The sequence below is a fragment of the Poeciliopsis prolifica genome, unplaced genomic scaffold (assembly GCF_027474105.1).
Source record: "Poeciliopsis prolifica strain line A6 unplaced genomic scaffold, Auburn_PproV2 SCAFFOLD025, whole genome shotgun sequence".
Classification (NCBI taxonomy): Eukaryota; Metazoa; Chordata; class Actinopteri; order Cyprinodontiformes; family Poeciliidae; genus Poeciliopsis; species Poeciliopsis prolifica.
In genome coordinates, this window is record NW_026562400.1 from 198,369 (window position 1) to 222,569 (window position 24,201).

Below are 24,201 nucleotides of genomic sequence, written 5' to 3' on the forward strand. Positions count from 1 at the left end.
TGAAATTCAATGTACTTTTAAAATAAAAAAACAATAGGAACATTGAGGATGTATTGTGGCCTTATAAAACCTGGCAGTGGCAAATATATATATAAAAATCTGTATTGACCAATATCAGAATTGGCAGGTAAAGCTTTTTAAACATTTTAGCAATTTGTGGGCAACAGGCCCTTGACTGTCAAGTCCACAATTTTAGCAATAAACAAATTTCAATAAGAAAAAGAAAAGAGCAAAAACATCTTTAAAGCCCTCATACATGTTAATTAGCCCCTCTATGTTCTCAATGCCGGCCCACTTGAACAGTCTGTGTCAATAGAAATCATTTAGACCCACCAAACGGATCAGAATCAGCAGATTTCCGCTTGTTCTGCTCTGATGGGGATAATCTTGTAATTCATTAATTTTCTGTTGGGTTCAAAAACTAATACCTCTAACAAAGAACCCAGAGCACATTTTCCCCTCTCTTTTGTGATACTCCACTCAATAAAAAGTTGGAGACTGATCGATTCACCTCTAGACATGACATTTTACGAACAATAAAAACGCATGTTGATTAAACACTAAAACTTTGAAAGGCCTATACAACCTCATAAATCTTATCACAAAGACACATTCTTATTATTTTTTAAATGTTTTTTTTTTTGCTGGGAATGAGACATGTTCATCCCACTACAGCTAAATTATGCGTATAATATCAAATACATGAAGAATAATTATGCTTGTCGATGCTTTAAAATTAATCACATAGCTCCACTTCTTGAATTTCATCGGCAACTCAAAAGAAATTGTGGGGTTGCATCAGTTGGCCACTGAAATCAATGTAGAGACCGAAAGAATAAGAGAGTCAGCATCAATGGGATGTAGAGGGCAATCGATGCAGCAGCCGGACAGAAGGGATGAGTCAGAAGGCAGCCCTGAATCAACGGATGTTCAATCAGAGCTGAAATAATATTCTGCACGCAGATCCAGGCCTAGCATGCATCCCAGATGGTTCAAAGTTACACTTTATAACTAATACAAAACTTAAATACACATATATCACAACTAATGGGTTTTACCTCATGTTATAGCCATGTTCAAAGGTTTTTAAGCAACAAGCGGTTTTTAAGCAACAAGCGCATAATAAACCTTCCAGGATTCACAGTCTAAGTCATCATCATTCCTGATGACCGGTTCAGACGCTGCTGGATCCGATCCTGACCCCATCTAGTCATCTCTTCCCCTCTGTCCCACAGCTTATCCACCTCCCAGTGCTCCTGGCTCAGCCGTGACTCAGTGAACTCTTTTCCACTGTGTCTGATGACTCACCAGTTTACTCTTCTCCACCATCCTTCTTGCCTCCCTCATTTTCTTTATCTTTATCAAAAGCCACGCAGGCGGAAGCTTTCTGAGGCAGAACTAGATTTCTGCAGCATTCCCTGCAAAAAGTCAGCCACTGTGCCCTGGCATTCCCACAGTCTGTGGAGCTCTTTGATGTTATCTGATTAAACTCACTTTGGTGTGAAGAAACAAACTTTGATCTTATTCAGACTGCCACACAAATAGAGATAACGCTGTATAATTACCATCAAGGACTGCTCAAAAACTCGGGGGCCAGAGGAGGTGGCAGATGTACAGCAAACTATGCCAAAGGTTAACAGTGTTCTTGCTCATATTATGTAACAGTGTGCTGTGCATTCATGTCTTTATCTTTGGGGCATAAGGTGTTTTAGCTACAAATTACGTGGAAATCAAAAACATACATTTCATATTAAATCAGACAGCAATACTATACATATAAGCATGTTTACTTTTCCTATCGTGTGAGGAAAGATGCTTTAAAATGAATCTGGATATAAAAAAAATCTGCACCAATACGAGAGCTAAGATATTAATCATTCCATTTGAATTTTAACTTTAAATAAGACAAAAAAAAAAATAAATAAATAAATAAAATGCTTAGAGTCTGGATGGTTTGGGACGCACATGCACTGAACAACTGCAGTGTTGTTTTATACCTGAACACGCTGTCCGAAACAGACAGGACTATTTAATAATAACTCCCAGTTATTATTAAATCATTTGGAAACATTAAGGTTCATCATGCAGCTGCAGTGTAGAAAGGAGAGTGGACTCGAACTAAAATTTCTCAGGGTATGCATTTTTCAACAGCAATAGGGCAGATGGCTCACTCTGCTCTTTACTGAAAAACCAAACTGAACATAAACACCACTGGTTCTGAAAAATATGAACTAATCCAACTATCGACAGGATTTTACAAGTCCAAAATGGTGCACAGCATGTGATTTGTAAAAACAATTGGTACTGTCAAATAAATGTCTCCCCAATTTTCAAGTGTGCTTTTAATTGTTGTTTTGTCTATCTATTCATCCATCATTGCTTATCCTTTAGTAATAATAAAACACTGAACCAAATCAAACTACCATTGTTTGTTTCTCTTGATTGAAACAAAGTAAAGTTAGCCTAAGACTTTGCAAAAAAGGCAGTCAACTAAACAAGACTACAGCTTCAAAACAAACTTTCAGCAACTCCATCACACTTTCATCCTGTTTAGGGACTAGGATTAATGCAATGAAACCTCCAGCAAATAGTGTAGGGCAGTGAGGGACAGGAGTGAAATATGTTAGAGTGATGAAGGCAAAACTCTACAGACTGAACATACTGAAGTCAGTCTGTAACTCTTGCTGTGAGCAGTTGATGTAATGTAATTTGTCCCAGATTCAGACACACTTAACTTCTTATCGTCAAATGAAAACGCCAGTATAAATTGCACAGCAGACTTGTGGGCTTATATTCTGTAAACATAAATCACTTGTTCTTTATCAGTCTGATAACATGTGAGTGAATTTTGAAGCTTCGACAAACCTTTAATAGGAAATCAAAATACCTGACATAAACCCGCTCTTCTTCCAGTTTAGTTTAGTAGATGTCATGTATGCCTCCAAGGGCTCAAAGGCCCCGTTTGCCACAATGCTTATTGTTTCCTCAGGTCCTCTTCACACTAGTCCTGTTTAGTCCCCTTTAAGCACATTGCCAAGAAAGTCCAGTTAGTTTGGAGAGGTGTGAATGTGAAATCAAACTCTGATATGGACCAAAAAAGCTAACTCTGGTCTGCCTGGAAGCAGTCTTGGTTTGACTGAAGCAAACTCTGGTGAAGTTCACATGCATATGTGAACACCAAGCAGACTCAAGACTGCTCCAAAAGCAGGATGGGGATTACAACGCGAGGCATTCTGGGTAAATACTACCAAAACAAAGACACCTCTAATAGGAGAACTGGATCAAGCTGAGTCCATTGTTGAAGAGTAATTTGTCAGACGAAAGAGAAATCCTCCAACAGCTAAAATCTGACACCACTCTGTTTTTGTTTAGATTTCATGAAGAAACAAATTGTGCTCAGTGTTTTCTTCAGTGGTTATCGGTGCAGCAGCACCACTGGAAAGGGGCTAAACAAGTTGCTCCAAGGGTTTGGGTCATTTGACACAGAGCAGTATGAAAGATAACTAACACTAGCTAAAATGTAACATGTTGCAATTTTGGTTCCTAATCAAACCGAGTCTACTCAGGTTTGAAACCATACTCCGTCTTCATCAGCATACAGAATGATGGCACGATTCCTTTTCAAGAACCAGATATTTCACAGACCTGACTCGTTTGGCATTGGGAATCTTGTTCTTGAGGTTCCCAATGCAGAAATGGATCCAAACCATGTAGAAAACCTCTTTGTACTCCTTTAGAAGCTGGAGAGTGTTCCTGGGTAGAGGGTTTCCTGCCATACCTTTCCACAGTTATATGGAGCTAAATCATGAGTGGGGTGGAATGCAATAGGAATCATGGATAGATTTAAACTGAACATGATGGAGTCATGGTTATGGACCGTATGTAATTATTGATGTATTTGGATGTAAAGGAAAAGGGCAAGAATTATGGATTTTGATGAGGAGTTTTGGCAAACATGAACAAATCCGTGTGGGTCAGAAACCATGGAGGGATTTCAGATGGGAATTGTGAATTAATATCTAAGTCCAAACCTTTTTGTCTTTAAAAACAAAAGGCAGCTTTGGTCAAACAATCTGCTTTCATATCTCAGTGGACGTCTGGCGAGCTAAAACTGAAGCCAATAATAACGGTATGGTCAAGACCATTTAAAGGCAATGGCGTGAGAACACATAAACGTGTATAATTCAAAATTACAGCCAGTAAAAACACATTCTAAGCAGAAACATCAGTAAGTGGGATTACTGGCTAACATTAAGAGCTCTGCTGCCAGCAAGGGCCAGTCAGTGATTTGTATCTGCGATGGCTGAGCTTTTGTCTGGCAGGAGAGCTTACATAAGAGGAGCTGCTGAAAACACGTGGGTGCTGAGCTGAGGGCTCGGGAGAACCGGCTGGATCTCAGAGGGAGACAGGGAGGTCACCGTTCCACCGCTTCAGCCGATGGCGAGATGGGAGGGTCAATTCACTGGTGAGCATGCAAGATTGTGTTGCCATGCTTCAGATGAAAAATATGGTTTCGATTCCTCCAACACTCAACAGAAAGAGAGAAGAAAGATGAAGAAATGGAAGTACAAAAGTTCTGGCATTCAGATATTATTTTTAAACAAGCTGGGTTTTGATTTTGAGAAACCAATATGTAGCTTTTGGGTTATCTTGGTTTTAGAGTTTGAGTTTGATTTGTGTTTATAGAAATCAATGCACCAAACATCCCACTGCGTCCAACTATCACTGCACCACTAAAGCTTTCAGGCTTTGCATTGTTTATTTAATAATTAGTTAGATGCAATGTAGACACAATAATAAAGGTTTTTGTCATTTTTAAGTAGTATTAGCTCTTACTTTCATCTACATTAGATATCTTACAGTAATGACTTGGCTTTGGATCTCAATATTCTCCATTATACTAGACCCCCACCAATTCGCATTGGCAGATTTTTGTGTGAAATCTTTTTTAATTAAGCATATCTTAAATATAATAGCATACTGGCACATTTGCGTCAGCAGATGTAAAATACTTTTTAGCATATTGGTACTAGTCCAATAAGTAACTTGAACAGAGTTCTCAAAGGGGCTGGGAGCTGTATATATTAGCTTTTGCAGTAGTGCTAGCACTGTTTCAACTGTGTGTCAATCCATATTAAGGTATATTTGGTTTATGTACAATTAAAATAGGAAGTTATAAGAACTTGAGGGGATCTCAAAAATTTGGTTCCTAACTAGTACTAGTACTAGTGTTCTACAGATGACCAGTGTTCGTCTGTTGAACACTGGTCAACAGATGAGTGTTCCCATCTGTTGACCGGTTGGAATTATACCTAAAACCAAATTTACCCTAATTAATCATAATCGACATCAAACCTTTGAATGGAAGGTGTAAACCTAGATCAAGTCTAATTTGTGACAAATCCTGAAGAAATTATTACTTCCAAAACAATAAGCTGTAAGATGTTGCAGCGCCTTCATATGACCAAGAAAGTCAATCAACACTCAATAGTTTTCACATCATTTGTGTTGACGTTTGTCAGGCTGCCTTACAAAAACATGTGCGTACCTAAGAATCGCGTGAGGCTAACAGATGATTCCCTTTCACTTCTTTTCCACACTTCACAAGACAAACAACATAACTTGTAGTCACCCGACCATAAACTGAGCTGTGCCTTCCTCCTGTCTGTTGGAAACCGGCCAATGTTTGATAGACGACTGCCTGTTTCTCTGCAGTGACTGAACTAATAGTTTCATCACATACGGAAGATGGAGAAAAGAAAATAATACTAAAGTTTCATGCAAATAATAACTAGGCAATCCGTAAAATAAACAAAAACAAGGAACAAAACCACTGCAAAACTGGGCCTCTAGTATGAAAAAGGTAGTTTTCCACCAACTCTTCTATAATCATTCATTAAGTGGGTCACTTAAAAACACAACTAGTAAAAATCAATATTTTTCTTAAAAATGGTGGTTCTGTCAACAAACTGGGTCTAACTGATTTATGGGACCAAATTAAAGATTGTCTAGCTGCACAGCACCACCATAAAAGAAAACGACACAGCATATAAGCAACTCAAATATCCAATATCCATTTTTTTTTTTGACGAAAAAGTGAGATGGACAATAATTAGGGGATGGAGCAACGTGTTCCATCTTGTGTGTCACATGTCAGGGTTTTATTACCACTGAGGTCATATGTTCATAGAACCTGCTCTTCCACATAACTTTAAAACACAGCTGCATGTCAACACTGAACATTTCTGTCACACAAAAACAGTCATGTACTGGAACAAGGTTCTCTCCCTTATCGTTTGGTCCAACTGGGTTTCGTTCTTCTGAAACATGAGCTTCCTTTCACAATGAGAAGTAAAACGAGCTGCGATTAAGGAATGAGAAGTATTCACACACCACAATGACTCGACCTATTTTTCCTTCCACATATTTTGTGGTCAGACCAAATGAAGCAGAATCCATCCACCTACCAACATATCTAAATGAGGAGCAACATTCGCCTTTAATGGACGGGCTCTGTAAATGACCATATAAATGTGTCAGTTCTATTTTAGTTCAATCACATAAACCCTTCCTGTGATCTCAGCTAATGCTACACACCCTCTCTGAATTGCAAAACCATATGAGTAATGAGATTAAGGACAGAAGAAAACATGGAGAGGCAATGTGACTGGTGGGAGTTGTAACAAGAGTGCTAAGAGTGACCCAACTGCTTCGTTTCCAGTGCAGAGACCGGAAATAGAAATCAAAACTGCCAGCCTGTGAATGAAGCAGTGAGCACTATAGTAAGACCAATAAACCACCTGATTTAATCCATCATCATCTGCATTCCTTTAGTAGAAATTCAAGTAAGATTGCTTCACTTTCTCTGTTTGTCGGGCAAAATATTTTGGAGAGCAACAATGTTTGGAAAAAGAGAAGAGAGGGGATAACCAGGTGAACTATGCACCAATATTAATGTTTGGGCCAATATTGGTTTTGCACATCAACCATTGTCTGTTTTACTATGGTAGAGAAAAAGTGTTTAAGAAAATTGAATGAACTACAAATGTTTTCCATCATTTTTGGGTCACATGACATTTGAGCCTTTATTGGCTTTATGCCACCATTATGAATAAACATGTGGTACCATCACAATCATTGGAAAAACATACACGAGGAGGTTTTAGAGCATTATCACCAAATATTAAAAGCTAAACAGCTCTGGCTTTATTTATGAAATTGATGAAACAAAATAGCATTCTGGATATTACCAACAAATGAAACCTGGGAAGTTATGCATTAGAGTCATAGAGGAGCCTAACAGCTGAAATATCTCCAATAACAAGCAAGTTATTTCTATAAAAACTACAAAAAGAAGTGTGTTTTTAAAAAGTTCAAAAAGACAAGTGAACTATCGCAGAGGAAGAAAGACAAGATATAAATAAAGGTGTGGTGAGATGTTTGACCGTCAGCAGTCACTTTGTCTAGTGTGTTGAAATCTGGGTAAGTGACCAAGCCCAGTCAGCCAACACTCACTCCTTACATAAGAACTGGGAAGGAGAGGGATCAATGCTGGCTGACGAAGGAGAGAAACCAAAAAAAAAAATCCTTCATAACAGAGAGATGAAAGCAAGAACAAACCCAGTCAGTATACTACAAGACATTTTCTCACAGAACTGATTAGTGTTTCTTTTATAGGTTATATAGTTTTGTTCATTCCGGACAAAAAGAAAAGCAAAGTCTGAAGAAAAAGCAGGAAAAATCTGCTAATCCCATAGTCTTGTGTGTGATGATTCATCTCGAAGGGCGTATGAGTGTTTCATTGGAATAATGTAGGCACATTACCTTCTAAGGCATTGCATGGAGCAGAACCAACCTCTCCTCCGCCTATTTGTGGGACAGCATTTGCAGATTTCTCTTCCAAGTTATTTGCGGAAAACTTGTCTATTTTCACATTCTTTTCATGGAGCATTTCTAAAATAATGGGTGACAGAAATCTTTAGTTTCAATGTTGCCGTCTTTACAAACCAAGGACTGGGTTTGTAAATTAGCCTGTAGTTAGAAAACCTTCATACAAAACGACTGCTTGGGTTTTAACATGCGACATTGTTCAATGTGGCATCCTTGACAAAGTAAACTTGATCTGAAAGAAAATATTCAAAAGAAAATGCAGCTTGGAAAGATAAAATAACTGGGAACAATACACTGTTTTATAAGCAGTTAGTCCAGGAGTGGCATTATTTTTTCTTGGTAATGATTGACTAAGCTTTCTTATTTCTTAGTGAAAAGTTTTCAAAACGATTACTCTACTTGGAACACAATCGGAAAGATAACTGGAATGTATTTTATTCGTACTTTCAAGAATGTTGATAACTTATGAACTTTAAAACACACAGACCTCTCTGAATTGATGTAGCTCATTTTCAAAACCAACAATGTAAAATTAAAAATAATACAAACATTCCAAACGTGGTACCTTAGCATTTCCCCAAAGCACTAAGTAAAAAAAGGGGAAAGAACCAATCTTTCCTGTTGTAATTGCTTACATAGAAGAAATCAATACAGTAAATTGAACTGTGACCATTTCTCTGGACAAAAGAAAATACACTAGCAAGCTGGTCACTGAAGTGAAATCAATAAAAACCCAGTGAAACGCAGTTAAACAGAACGTCCAGAGAGCCATTAGTGACCGTCGATTTAGAATGGCAAATGGACTGTTTTAATAGCATTAGTTTAAAAAAAGCTTCGTGTCTTGAGTGAATCTGGATGCAGCTCCTGTCACAACTGCCCATCTTCTTCCCAAATAAGGACTTGAACTGTTTTCTCACTGCTTTGCTGAGCCTGCACTCCAAGAAGTGTCAAACGTCCCACATATTCCGAAGGAAGGAGACGACAACTTAAACAGGGTGGATTACATCAGCAGAAATGCCACTTCTCTACCCGGATGGGGGCCCAAACCACCAGCTGGGGTAGCAACAGTACATAATGTGAAAGACAACACCGCCGTGCACACACCTGATGTCAGACATTCCACATTCATGCCTCCCAACTCTGAGGCCCTGGTACTGGAGCTGGTGGAGTCCAAAAGCTGCTCGGTCATCAAAGAAATGTCTGCACGGCCTAATTTCCCTCCTGCGGCTTCGCTAACCTGCTTGACGGCTCGGAAACAATCGAAGCTGATCTGTGTGAATTCACTTTTTCCTCTACATGACAGCACAAGGCAGCGTAAGAAAAATAACTCAGGAAGATCATTTTACCTTGGTAGTATGTGTCAGGTTGTTGTTTAAAGAGGTGCAAGTTGTTATATCTGCTCGTTATCCTGTTTCAAAATAATCTACCAATCCATGAAACACTAAAGATGAATTAAGTGTAGCTCATTTGTGGCTTTGGTTTAGGATTTTGTGATTGTTTTTATAATTTTATGGTGCTACTTTAGAAATATTTGGAATATTTTCCTCATTAAACACCCTCCAAAATCGAAAAAAGGACGAGGAAAAAAAAAACAAGCAGGAAGTTTGGACATTCTTATTCTCTGAAGAGCTTAAAAATTAAAGTTTTGTTACTCGCCACTTGATCAGTGACTGTAGCAGGACGTCAAATAAAGGCCTCAAGAAGGCGACGTCGCTCCCTCTCCATTCATTTCCTATGGAACTTGCAGGATAAGGTGGCATTTGTTCACCCCTCCTCCAGCCGAGCGGCCGGTGAAATTCATGCATGTGAAATTTCGAGCACATAGACGTGCACGCACGCTGTTTTTCCAAGAAACCCTTCACATTACTGGGTAGAGTTCATTCTAACAAAACAACCTGAAGCGGTGACCTGTAGATTCTGCAGCGCCTCTGTAGCTTGAAGAATGCACTCCTATCTTAGACTCATGTTCTGTTCTGTGAGGCTGTTTTGGTAAACAACAAAATTAAATGGAGGATTCAAAACACCCAAAATTATACACTGAAGTATACAACAGAAGTCTGTCTAACGAGGTGGTAGCAACGAATACCGGAGGTATTTTTAGGAAGCATTTATTGTGTAAAAAATGGACTCAGTCCAGCTGTAAGAAGGGTCACCCTGCATGCAGTCCCTCCATGCAGGGTGTTTTCTGGACAATCATTAAATTATTTTTATTTAGTCAGATAGGAAAATTATAGAAGTTTTGAAACCATAAATGTATAAAATTGTGGTTTAATACTGGTAACCAACTGATGCCCAGTTCTCTCTGTTTGCATGACCAAACATCAATATTCATCCCTAGATGAATAGGGAAAGTTTATTTCATGGAACATGAATCATATCCGTTGGCCAGTTAAATCACACTTTGTTCATAAACATAACCACAGCTCCATTAACAGGTTATTAGATAAACATCTTCCCTACATGTTGTTGAGCTTCTGGTTCATGATGCTGAACCTGGCTTCTCGTCATCTCATAAAAATTCAGAGTTTTCCCACAAACTGTGCCTAAAGTTATGTGAGTACTTTGTCCTGGTTTCCTTAAGCTTACTGTGTGCTTTTGTTGATATTCACTGGAGCAAAGTAATAAGTGCTAAATCCAGCCTGGTGGACCGGCCAGTGGCTGCGGAGCACGAGTGTTTATCGGTGCCTGAGAGCTGATGTCATAGTGTAGCAGAGCATGCAGCAGAGACGTCCGAGTCCTCTGTTCCCTGAAGCGCTGCACAGCATGCCACAGCAGGAAACAACAAACTCCCTTTCAAAGGGAAGAAAGAGCTGTTCTGAATGAGGCTAACGGACTCAGCTCTTCATCCTGTGACCACAGCACTATTTCATTTTAATACTCAAGGTTTTTTTGTTGGGTTTTTTTTGGCTTTAACATAGAAACATTTTGTTATCTTCAGCGGATGAATGTCATCCAAAATCTTTTGTTCCTTTATTTTCACAGGGGCCACCTGACAATGTGTCACTTCCTTTATTGTGCTGATAAATTTAGCAGTGAAGTGATTCAGTGGTTAGTCAAGACAAACTCAAGAACTGATGAGAAAAACGGTAAACAAGTTCCCCAGAAGGCGTAACATTGCAACCTTGTTGTAGTTTTGGTTCTCTTAAGTTTAGCTGTTGTTTGTGCGGTCAGACGTTCCCAAACGGGTGCCCGAGGCCCATCACCGCGGTCCGGTCGGCCAAGTAATCACCGCTCACAGAGTGCTAATTAACAGCCACATGAAGCAGACTCCTGTGGACAGGGCTTTAAAGAATCACAAGTGGCATTCCCACATTCCACACCACTCTGAGTGCAGATTCAGTCAAAAACCGAACAATAACCAAGAAAGTATCCAACGTCCTCCTAAACTGGTTAAAGTCTGGAAAAATGCCCCTTTATTTGTTTTTGTTGCACAAAATATCAAATAGAAAAAAAAACTGTGGCACAGTTGGCACAAAAAAAACTGGTGAGCAAAAATCTGCTACAAAATTCTGAGCAGTGCAGCTGCCTAGACTGATTTAGCTTTGCATAGCTATCAATGCAGTTAATAGGAGAAAGCTGGAGTCAAACTGGCATTGATCCAGTGACAGTACGAGAATATTAGAGATCTACAGAAAAAAGCAGCTGAAAGGCAGAAGCCCATGCTGTTCTGCCTCGAACGATGAAGAAAGATGGATAAAACGATGAAGAGTAGGTGTTCAGGGCAGCTGCCAGGATAAACTGCAAGCAGAGTGAGAAGTCCTCGTTCGGTTCTACCGGCCTCCAGCTTAGGAAAGAAATACGAGCCTCTGCATCCATCTGAACAATGCTGACCTAATTATCAGCAACCAGATGGAAAATTCACGATCAAATAACCAAATATGTTCATGACTTTAAACCATTAACAGTTATTAATGGGATTTTTGAACCAAAGCTACATATGCCAGGTTTTAATATTGCTCTTGAAAAACTTATCAAGAAATATACCTCTTCAGGATATCAGTAATTGCTGTTATTATATTTTAAAATTTATTGACATCTATTGATAATCTGACTGAGCAAACCATAGAGAAAACACTAAAACTAAAAATCCAGACAATATGAATAAATTAGGATGATTTCAAACATCATTAATTTGAATTTATTGTAACAACAATGAAGGTAGATTTCTGAACATTTATCACAATAAATGAAATGATAAATGCCCACCCAACATAAAATTGTTTTCTATGCAAAATGCTGATATAATAAATACTGTCAAACGTTTCATAACATCATGTTATCTGAATAACATAAAGGTGTTATTCAGGTAAGTCTGGTCACTATTGTAACTGATTGTTTTTTTGTGCATGTTTAAATGTATTCTTGTACTGTCACTGGATCAATGTCAGTTTGACTCCAGCATGTCTTTTTTTTTATAATTGATTTGTTTTTGTTTAAAATGAAGAAAGCATAGAGCCTTTTTTTTATATTACACACAAACAAGCTGTTCAGCAATAAAGTAGGATTTCTCCACTTCTGCAGCACAAATTGACTAATGGTGGAAAAATGTGCTTTCAAAACTTCATTAACAATAAAATATGAGACTCTTGTATGAGCTGAAATATACATTTAGAGGTTTGCTCTTGCTCTGTATTCTTCCAGATTGAATCACCCATCTCTGCAGGCAGCACTAACTCATGTGAATCCCCATGTGCTGCGGGGCGGGCCATGTACGCAGAGCACCGACCCAACGTCACGCTCTCAGTGACGTCATTAGGGATAACAGGCTGATCATTAGGCCATGTGTGGGATTACTCCTGCTGTCCTGTTTTTAACAGGGCCCGGCTGAGGATGACATGTTTCCAAGTCTGAACCGGAAACTACTGAAGTAACTCAGACGAAACTGAACTCATAGCGTCGCATTCTGGCTCTTACCCATACGTCGTGCTTCTGACCCGATTAGTTTTTATCTTTTGAAGCAACTGTGGAACAAAGATCAGTCGTATTGGGCTGGCTTCAAAAAATGTTTTCAAATGGAGAGGCTCCCTTATCTAACTCAATATCATGTTATAAGTATTAAGTGCTTGTTCTTCAAGAATTCATGAGATTCTAATCAGACCAAATGACACGTCTGTCTACGCAATCAGATGAATGTAGGACCACATTGAATTTTCCCCCCATTTAAATGCAATTAAACACCAACTGACCTCCAGGGAGCTGAGTTAGTAGGACTGCCTATTTTATTCTTTCATCTCTTGACCTTGGCATTTTGGAGTCATTAGTGTTTGATGTGAGAATCTGTTAAAGTCCAATATTATATTAATGTGTAAAATACAAGCTTATAAACACTTTGAATGTACTAGCCAACAGTTATTGCACACCAAACAGCCCTGTGTGATATAAATAATGCCACTGATGTTGCATTATGTTTATATATTTATGTTTATATAGTTGCTGCCTTCAAATGTATTTTGAGCACAAAGTATCTGAACCTTACTTTTGCTGCGTTGTCTTTTCACTGCTATGGTAACCATAAAATCCATCTTCATGTCTGTATGTGGTTCAAATTTCTTCGTTAACCATGAAGAAAAGAAGTAAGCGGCATTGACGACTGTCTAGTCATCAGATTATCAAACCCTTACCTGGTTGTATCTCCTGTCTAAGGTGCACTGGTTGCAGTTCTCTGGCTGATCACAAATCTCCTAAAACTCTGATCTGCAGATTCTGATTTTGGCAGATGTCGACCTGTTTGTCACCAACACTGTCAGCTGTTATAAGGTCAAAATAAATCCTCAATGTTCCAAGCTTATTTTATTAAACACTGAACAATACCCACGACACAATAACTGCACAAAATAGAAGTCTGAGACATAAAAGGTCAATGAAATTTTTAATGTTTGCAACGGTAGATTAGAACAATTTATTATATTAGGTAATATATCGGTCAATCACAGATCTCCCAACAAAGGAAACTGATCGATTAGTAGTGTCATGGTTCCTAGAGGTGCACTAAAGTACAGCTTGAAGCTTGCTGAGCTTTTTTTTAAACTTATTTTTATTCCACTAAATTTTACAAAAATTATATCAAAAACATATCTCAATGAAAAAAAGTCAAAAAACATAACCGTTTAAAGCTTTTCATTTTCCACCAACAGATTTTAGTGTACTTTTGATTAAAACTGCACTTCCCTCCTCCCTCATCCATCATTGATTCAAGAACAAACATTTTCCATTCAGCTAACAATGCATCTTGGGATAGAGGGCTACAAAGGAAACACCAGAAGAGTCTTTAAAATCTGAGGAAAGGAGGATAAATTTGGAGGAGCCTTAAGATTTGGACGGCTGTCTTTGCATCGCTGTGATGTAATCTCCCGTTGAAGGAGGCAGATTATGTCATTGAACATGTCGATGTGTCCAATGACGTCATTACGTCAGCAACTGACGTAATGTGTCAGTTGCTGACATATTACAATTTTGGACACATCTATGGTTCTGTTATAGCTGAAAAATTGCAGTCATCTGAGTCTGCTTCCTATTTTAACAGAAATAAATGATTAAAAATAAAACAAGATCTGTTTTGTGTGCGTCACCCAAGCCTCACTCAATCTGAAATCATTTTATCCTAACAGTCACAAAAAAATTAGATACAAAAAATATTCTATTCGTCATGGACTTAAGCCCATACCAGAAATCATGAGGCGCCCCCAGGACAAGTCACCGTTTTATTCTAGGGCCAAAAAAAACACCCAGACAGAAAAGGGAGATTTGGAGTTGCTAGTTAAAATACCAAGCTTTTTTTTGGACTGGAAGAGGAAACTGAAATTTCAGGGGAAATTCATTCATGAGCATGCAAGCCGTAAAGAAACGCAGTGATGACCTTCTGATGTGAGGTACCACACCAACGTTTAATGAAGTTCCAAAGTACACCCAACTCTACGGAAAGCAGTAAGATTTAGAATTTAACATGATGTGAATGAGTTCACAGGAAACCCAAGCGTTGGAAAAAATCTCCCTCCTCAGACAAAAACATGGGAAATATTTCTCCTAATCAGTGTGGGACAACAAACCTGTCCTCCTGTTTCCAGTCCAGGCAACCAGGGTTCAGTTGCTGAAAACATTGTTTTAAATGCACTGAGATAAAGGCTGAAGTCTCCACTAACTAACAGACTGAAGCTGTGTAACTCTTATCATCAGAGTTCAACAAAAATGTAACTGCAATACAACCTGGAGCTTGTTTAATCACTCGCTCCCAGCAGCAAGCTCAATCAATATCCAATCCTCATCCTGTAGTCCATGGAGAGAGGGAAAAGGTGAACTGCAGAGAGTAACTGATACAGCACGCTCTTATTACCACAGCTTCTGTTATGCGGGCGGAAAATCATGCTGGGTTGAGTTATGGCTGTTCGCTCTCTATTTCGTTTTCCCTATTAACTTTATTACTCCAGTTTAATGGCAAGTGGTGAGAGGTATCTGAAGCCAGCAAGTGCAACAGTAAGAACGTCAATCAGAAGGCGTCATCCAGACAGGTGCCTCGGTTCTGAGCGTCTCTGCCATGAGACAAGCCGCCCGGAGCTGGAGCAAGATGCTGTGTCACAGACTGGCAGGCGACCAGGCATGGCGGGTCTCTGGGATGCTTTAATAATGCCTGTCTGGTTCCCACACAAGACATCTATTGGTTTCCTCATTTTGATACTTAAAGCTGCAGTATGTAACTTTTATTTTAAAAAATAGTTTCAGAGACAAACAATTATTTTTGTCTCTAAAACATAGTGACAGTTTCCGAAAACTGTCACCATGTTGTGACAGCAGAATATGAGACAGATAATCTATGAAAAAAATGCATCTCCTCCCAGGAGATCTACAAACAAACAATCAGAGCCATCAAAGCCAGAAGGAGGGTCTTAGTGCTGTCAAACACGCTCATGTAGGCGCTGCTCAAAGTGTTAAAGGCGGAAAAAACAACTTACCGTTCCAAGAAGAGAACCAGTTATCTGGTTCTCTTCTTGGATGTTGTGAGCAGCGCACATATAAACATGATGACAGAGTTAAGACCCGCCTCCTTATTCTAATCAGAAAAAAAAGATTAATTCTCAGTGCTGAGGGTACTTAAAAAAAGGGTAGTTAGAACAAAGCAGACTTGGTAGAGAGAAAAGACAAACAACAAATTGTGCAAATGAAAAGTATTGAACTTGTTTTAATTTATCATGCAATTAATAAATTTATTGCAACAGGCCTAGTTAGATACTGCAGCTTTAAGGTGTTTTACACACTGCATCTAATTCTGTATTTATGATGCATCACACATCATTTTATTTACCTAATATGTAAAGAAGCAGCTTCTAGTGTTAGCTGATGCCCATTGCAGGCGGGTCACTACAGAAGGTCGAGTGAACCCATCATAAATGTGATGCATTCGTCCCACTAACCTGGAGAAGCACTTATCTACTTACTTATTAATCTGAACACACTTTCAGGATCCTTAGGGAATAGCTGTGTGGCCAAATAGGCCTGGCTCAGTCAGCGACACTGGATCCATGACACGCTCATACACACACAGGCAGCGAACAGCTGTTTTGGGAAGCCAGGGAGAGATGAATGTTAAATTTTCATACCCTGTGTGCAGCTGAGGACACACGAGTGCAACACAAGAGAAAGCATCTACCGCTAAGGGTGTTTACTGCTAAATGAATAATACTAGTTAAAGAAATAGATAGAAAAGTTTAATTTCATGTTTTTTGTTTGCATTTTTCAGTTCAGGTTATTACAGGCTGCAAACCACAGTAATTGTGAATAATGGGGCAGATTTCTGTACAGAAGAACAAATTTACATCAGGATCCGCAAATTTAAATGACTCATAAAAATATACAACTGCAACAGCTCAATAAGCAAATTAGCTTCTTTATTGCGTTGGTTCTTTGGCAATGCATGCAGGTTGTTTGTTGTTCGTATCACTGTTGCCTCATTTCTGAACGGGTGTATTCGATTTCTTTTGAAAGCCATTGTTTATTTTGGCATCTGAAAGGAATGGATGCCACACCCCTCTCAGAATACCTGCTCAAGGTGTTCCCTGTGCTGCTGAAAGCTGCAGGATGACATTTCCTGAAGCACTGGGAATATTCTTGATGAACCCGGATGTTAGATGGAGATGTGGAAACGTCTCCTGTCCTGCTGCTGTTCAGGGTGGAACCCGAAACTGACAAACTTCTTCAATAAAATCCTCCAAGTTAAAATCGGGGATGCATTCTGGATAACTTCCAAAAGTTGTCTGAGGACATTTCAAGACAATTTGCGGCATTAAACCAGCAGTTCAGACTATTCTTAATGTTATGGATCAACTTTTAAGCTGTCATCTAGCAACCTAGCAGCCTGATACTTCATTTTTAGAGCTAAATATTAGAGCTGCAGCCATCAGACTTAAATTGGTCAAATGCAATTTCCAGTTTTCTTTTAAAGCTGACCTACTAGTTCTGATTTTTTTCCTTAAGGGTTATGACACATTAAAGAAAATCAATATGCTGTAGGTTCTTTGATAAAGTGCAGTTTTGAAACCAACGTAAAGATTATCCCCACTTATGAAATGAAGTATTAATCTCCAAGCTTGTATTTCAGGCTCAAAAAAAGTGCACCAAAGCACAAACTTGTAGTTTATAGAACAAAATTTATAGTTTCAATATATAGCATAGATACAATTTATTATTTTTTTTCTAATTACCAGTGAAAATTAACCAATTCCTCCAAATACAGAATTGCCATATGCAATTTTTAGCATGAGAAAAATGTTGAAATGCTGAAACTGTTATATAAAGATGATATTCCTAAATCTTGAGCTAAATCATTTTTGGTATGCAACATTCCCCCTTATTAGTCTCATAAAGGGTTCCTTAAAACTATCTCTATGTATTTTAAAGAAACAAACTCATTCTGTATAGATCAATAAAATATGATGCAGAGTTTTGAATTTGTGAATTCATGTCAATTTTATTTAGTTAAGGAGGCGGTCTTCCTCCTCTGTGCCCTACAGCCTGGACATGGAGTTCTCCAGAGTCAGGCACATTCATCTGAAAATGCTGCCAACATTGCAATTATCCACTGAATAGATTGGAGAAATGACAGGATGTAACAGATCATAATTTTTGCAAACAGTCTACAGATCCTGGCGCCAATTGGAGTCCAACTCCAGTAAAAACCCCTGTCCTACTTTTGTTGGCCATCAACCCAACGTCTGCCAAAAACAAAGGCCTCCACAACTGCAAGAGGTGAATAATTCAAGGCAGAGAGAAACTCAATCCTCCCTCTCATATCGAGGAGGTTCTGGAAATGACTGCAAATAAACCATGTCGTGGTTTCAACCCAGTAGGTGAAGAGCAAAGCGCCGCTGACCCAAAACGATCAGAGTTTTATTGACTTTACAGAAGCTGCTCGGTCTAATTGTAGGTTGGGACTCGCACGTGAGCAGGTGTAAACACTGACTTCTGGTAATTTCCCGCTAAGCTGCAGCTTTAAATAAGCGTTACATCACACCTGCACCTTAAACACACACCGGTGTCTGATGTTCTGGATCGTGACTGCCAGCTTTGACCAACACACATGATGATGTCTTAATTTTTAAGGGATTAAATAAAAGTAAGTGTAGCGCAAAAAAAATGAAGGGGTTATATCGCTGATGTTTTAAAAATAACACCCAGGAAGCTTTACATTTGCAAACAGGTGCAGTTTGCTACAAAATCTAAACTATGAGTCAGCTATTGTAGCCATGACTACTCTTTGAAATATCTACGAACAATACACATGCTTACATAAACGCGTTTGGGGCTGATGCTCCTTTTACATACAACTCTACATTCACCCACCACAATGCAATATTAATAAATATTCAGGAGATAAAGATACAGATGAGCATGAATGCCAGTCACAAAGATAGGGAGTGTTTTATTTCCTCCAAGCCGTTAAATTTAGCTAGCAAGGCGCTACTTCACGCTAATCAAGAGCTAACCCGAGCTAACGCTGCTAGCTGGAGTATCCTCTTACTGCTTACCTTCAGCGGCCACGCAGATGTACTTCTCATCGTCCCCTTAAGTTTTCCAGGAACTCCCAGCTCGTAAGTATCACATATATTCCTCAAAAATTTTAATTTTAACTTTTAAGCATATTCACGGCTTACACACAGCGCAGGACCCCGAACCGGACCACCACCGACAAAGTAATTCTCTACCACTTACAATAACAACGTCAAGCAACGGTTTGGGCCCGCCCACGTGAGCGGAGGAGCCAATCACGACGTCCTGCTGGTTTAATGGTGCAGACGCTAACCAATGAGCGCGCACAGAAGCTGACTGATTTTCCCCAGTAGAGTAAACACCAAATGAGAACAGAGGCTGCTGGAAGAGAAGGGCACCAGAGGGGTTTGTCCCAGTACCCTATAGGCGGCGTGGAGTTGACAAAAAGCAATGAATGAGATCATCCCCAATGATGTAAACGCTTCGTCACAGAGGTCGACTGATGTCTTTTTCCATAGCTGATGCCGATATTTATAAAGCACCTATTTGTTTTTCTTAAGCCATGACGGCATACTTTTCCAACAAACAAAAACAAAGTGATGATTTCACAAGCGGGCTGTTTCAGTCAGGTTGGACCTGCAGACAGTAACAAGACAGGAAATTCACATGGAGTTATCCAGAAAGACAATTAAAAAAAAAATAAAATAGACTCAAATTTCCAGAATTTTATTCAACTTTTAAATCTAAAGCAAAAGTTATGGAAAAAATGTATGCAGTGGTCGAGAGTTCAGTGTGTTACACTTAAATAAAGATAAATTGGGGGCCAAAGAATGTCATTTTGATAAGGATAAAAACTGGATTTTAGAAAAGCCAGATGGACAGATAATAATACAGATAGGTGAATGAAAGGATTAGCAAAGAGCACAAAACTATATGGATGAATGCATCAGATTTGGGCTGAGAATAATAGTTTTTTTAACTTGTAACCTTGTTCTAAATGCTGGTAATGCACAGATGATTCTAACTGTCCTATTAGTGATGTGGCATAAAACACAAAGTATACATTTATGTTTTAAAACTTTATTTGTCCCCAGGTTATAAAAGCACAAAACAATCACAATGAAATTCAAACACAAACATTTGAGGAAATCGTGAAAACTATAAACATGTATTACCAAAGTTTCACTAAGAGACATAAATGTGCTGCAGATGATGCAGATAAATTGGCTTCTTCTGGCAGAGTTCCTCAATCTTTAGATGCTGGGTCTAACTGTTCAAACAACATTAGGGAAAAAAAAATACCAAGACTTTTATTTTTAAATCAATTGTGATGCGGTTTCACTCTTCCACACAAGCACTCAACGTCGTCTCCGGTCTGGACTTCTGCTGCGTCTCCGTCCACCTCCCCTATAACAACACAAGTCACATCACATCAGCCTGAGGGTCGAACAAAGAATCTAGCATGCTGGTTAACTCAATTTACTTAGATTCATTTACTATTTTAAATCAAAATCTAAAAAATGAAAATAACCATAGTAAACAACATGTTGCATGTTCGAATAGGTTTAAAGACATTGTAAGCCAAATGAAGTTGACTGTGACAAATATTTCAATTTATGAATATTTTAAAGCTGCAGATTAAATCAAAGTAAGCCCAAAAGTCTCACCTCCTCTTGTTCTTCGGGGGTCCTCTGACAAACGCCCAGTCTACGCTGATAGTCTGGCCCATCAGGTCCTGACCATTGAGGCCCTCCATGGCTGCCTGCGCTTCTTTGTACGTCTCATACTCCACCAGCGCATAGCCCTGAGATAAAGATCAAAAATATCACATGCATCATCAGAAAATTACAAAAAAATACACATTCATTTATTTTTTTATCTAACACTGAAACTGTTTATACAAAGTATTTGAGCAAATTAAAAACACACAAGACAGCAGCCATAGTCCATTTCTACTGTACAACTAAGACAGTGCTGCCACCTTGTGGATTTGAAGTGAATATATATTTGGACAACAAAAACAAAAAACATGCAAAAAATATTTCAACTACTTTCATTAAATGCAAGTCAGATCATATAAAGTTTGTCAACACACATTAGCAAATCTTCTAATAGGCAAACAACATCAGTTTATTCAAAATATGAGAAATATTTGCAGACTAAAAGTATCTTAACCAGAAAATGTTTTACTATTAACCTAAATAGGGGAAGGTTTGTAGAATCAACTAAAACTATTAGTGTTTATAATTAGAAAGTCAAATTTTTGTGTGCCATCACAAAATTTCTCATATAATAACATGTTTTTTTCCTTCAAATTATGAAGAGAAAATCCCAGTTTTTTGGTGTTTTTTGTTGTTAAAGGACAAGAACGAGTTGGTCATAAACTTTGCAAATGTAAAAGTTGTAATACTGCATGCAAGTCACTGCAAGATGCTGACTTGCAGCATCTTTCTTACCTTCAGGTAACCTGTTCTTCGGTCAAGGTTAAGATGCAAGTTCTTGATTTCGCCAAACTCTGAAAACTTGTCATGGATGTCCTCCTCTGTTGCCTCCTCATGCACACCAGTCACAAACAGGATCCAGCCCTCCACCGCTGCAGCAAACAGACAAATACATATAATGACCTTTCACTTCCTACAAATCCCCTGGGAAATTTAACCCAGCCAACAAGCTGTAGTTATATTAATAACTAAATAATAAATTAACTGTTAAGATAAAACTGGAGAGATCTGCTTGTTAGTGCACGCCTGGGGTCAAATATGGTGCCAGTAAAGGATGGATAAATGACTAACAATTAATACTAGCAGAATTCTAAGAGGAAGTTTAGTTTAGGACTTACATCTCTGAGGACCTGGTTCATCCCCGTCTTGCTCCACAGTATCATAGTCCTCTTTAGCTCTGGACCTGGATCCCTCCTCTGTAATCCACAACACATTTTTAAAACATCTCTCAATATATTTTCTACCAGTTCAGGAAGGTTTAATCATGAGGTCTAATGAAAATGACCAAAGTTACCCAAGCCGAAGCCTCGTCCTTTTCTCTTCTTGGCCTTCTCTTTCAGTTTGTGGATGCTCTCTGAGGGGAGAAGGAGAAGGTCAGTAGGGAAAATGTCAAAGGTGATTTTAATTACAGATAAATTATGCACGGTATTGTATGTATATTTAATTTGGCAAATATGTTTGTTTCCCTATTTTCCCCCCCAGTTGTTCTGATTTCTTTGGGCATTAGAAAAAAATAACTAGTTCCCTGAATTACAGCTTCTTTATTTTCCTGTAAAATAGTCAAAGTTACAGAGTGCTGGATGAAAAGCTACAATTTAACAAGAGCAAAAGGAGCACCCATAGTTTCCGCTTTCAAAGGTCAAATCATACTTGAAGTAACCAATGAAATCAGTTTTATTTGTGAAAGTTAAGTGAAAGGCGTGACAACTTTTCTGTTTAGTGTAGAATAATCTGGTCTATGTTTGAGTCTAAATACTTTAGTCATTTTAACTAGAGCAGATTAAATATGCTCTAGGAAGTTACATTTTTACCAGATTCAGAAGCCAACTCCAGCTTTGTATATATTGTCACAATATGAAAAATTTGTAAGTATAATTAAAAATATATATTTACACTCTTTGATATTATCAAAATTATTTCATTTAATTGTTAAAATTTCATTAAAAGACATTTTAGCTATTTCTTTTAATGAGCTGTTACTGTTCGGATATTTTATATTTTTCTAAGTCATCTTCTCATCTGCATTTTGTGATACATGTCTCCTGTATAAAACGTTTTTACTGATAAAATCACAAAACTGAGCATTGAGTTTACGCTTTCTACAGGGGTTTTTGTTAGCCAGCGGGTAATCTGAGCTGCACTTCACAACACTGTTGATCAGATACGTTACAGGTAAAACAACGAATATATACGTTATCCCCCAAAAATGTATTTAGTCTTTAAATAGCCAAACGATTGCTGCCTGGCTGAGTAACAAACACACAGAGACTGAATGAAATAACCGTTAGCATTGTTAGCTTAGCTCGTTAGCTGGGGCCTGCCAACTCGCAGGGTGGCCGTTTTATCGGTTTCCCACGTCCACAAGAAAAATAAACCTCAAAATTGACCTATCACTTGTACATTAAGAAAACAAACCCCACGCCAGCAAAATAATATAGTCACCATCACCATCCTCATCCATAGGAAAGTCTTCGCCTCCCGCCTCATGAAGATCTAACACGTCCGCCATGATGCAGTTCTCTGTGTACACTAGCGTGTGTTCTTCTTTGCATTGGTTCAGCTTTACTGCCACCTAGTGGGCTGGATGAGTCTTTCTGTAACAACCGGCTGGTGTTTTTCTGGGCTTGGCGCTGTTTTACTGCCATCTACTGGACTGCATGTGTGTGGGACATCAGCCATGACATTTTTCAAATTTTATTGATAAGCCCCCTTTTCTGAATGATAAATTTCAAACAACTTGTAAATAGTGTCATAAACCTTTTACTGATTGGACAACAACAATCCATACAATAACAGCTACTATTCTGAAGATTATGATATTATTCTAGTCTAAAAAAAACAAACATTTTCAGTGTTTTCAGTGCATATCTTTTGTTCAATAGCTGAATATTTATATTTATTAATTATATAGATCCCCTTTTAAAACTCTCCTGACATTTTTATGTTTTATGTGACTTTAGTTCTGCATTGTCTTTAAAGTGCTAAATGACAATAAAGTGAATCTTGTAATTACTAACATATCATTGCTGCTTCCATCCTGTTTTGTCATTATTTTAATACACACCTTTATGCTTCTAAATATTTGTTGTAATGAAAGAGAGTATACTTTTTAAAACACAAATGTAAATGATAGAATATAAATAATAACCTGTAAAATTAACATAAATATTACATTTTAGACAAAAAGAAAAATTAGCATAATTTAATTAAAACAATATGGATTTTAAAATGTACATCATTCTTCTATAGATTTATTAAAAGAACTACATGATATAAAACAGAATCAAAACATTCAAAAACCATATAAGTTGACCCTAAAATTTCCTCCTTTTGTGTCACATTAACCTTTAAAAATCATTAAACAAATGTTCATATCAAAAAATAAACTAAGCAAATATAAAAGCAGTTTACAAATGATTATTTTGTTTTTTTGATTTTATAAAGTATTTGTCTCATTAAAACTAATAGCATTTCAGACAGAGAATGTCATCCACATTGAAACACAGTGGTGGTAGTGTGATGATGTGGGCCAGATTTGCTACTTAAGACCCCAAAATACTTTCTTTAATAATCAAGGTCACAAATTTTGCCTTTTCCGAGAAAATCTTCAAGA

General features: G+C 38.1%; 2 protein-coding genes across 5 annotated transcripts in view; both read right to left on the minus strand.

Moving 5' to 3' along the window:
• The window catches only part of otud7b (OTU deubiquitinase 7B), a 35,495-nt gene extending 16,372 nt beyond the window's left edge, over positions 1-19,123 (minus strand). The window contains exons 1-2 of one of the 3 annotated variants that reach the window (XM_055047043.1): positions 18,906-19,123; positions 16,320-16,437 (exon numbers count right to left, since the gene is read on the minus strand). The gene's annotated coding sequence lies outside the window, so the exon portion shown is untranslated. The remainder of the gene's footprint in view (positions 1-16,319; positions 16,438-18,905) is intronic. The other 2 variants (XM_055047042.1, XM_055047044.1) reach the window with 2 other exon arrangements.
• Positions 19,124-19,931: 808 nt separating this feature from the next.
• On the minus strand, positions 19,932-23,142 carry rbm8a (RNA binding motif protein 8A). 2 transcript variants are annotated; one of them, XM_055046991.1, is made up of 6 exons: positions 23,037-23,142; positions 21,883-21,942; positions 21,707-21,784; positions 21,324-21,460; positions 20,535-20,671; positions 19,932-20,274 (listed from the first exon to the last, which is right to left on the minus strand). In XM_055046991.1, the coding sequence occupies exons 1-6, from the start codon at positions 23,095-23,097 to the stop codon at positions 20,226-20,228; spliced, it is 522 nt and encodes a 173-aa protein (XP_054902966.1). In that variant the 5' UTR covers positions 23,098-23,142; the 3' UTR covers positions 19,932-20,225. The 2 variants fall into 2 exon arrangements, with proteins under 2 accessions (XP_054902966.1, XP_054902965.1); XM_055046990.1 differs by having other exon boundaries at positions 23,031-23,141.
• Positions 23,143-24,201: the final 1,059 nt, after the last annotated feature.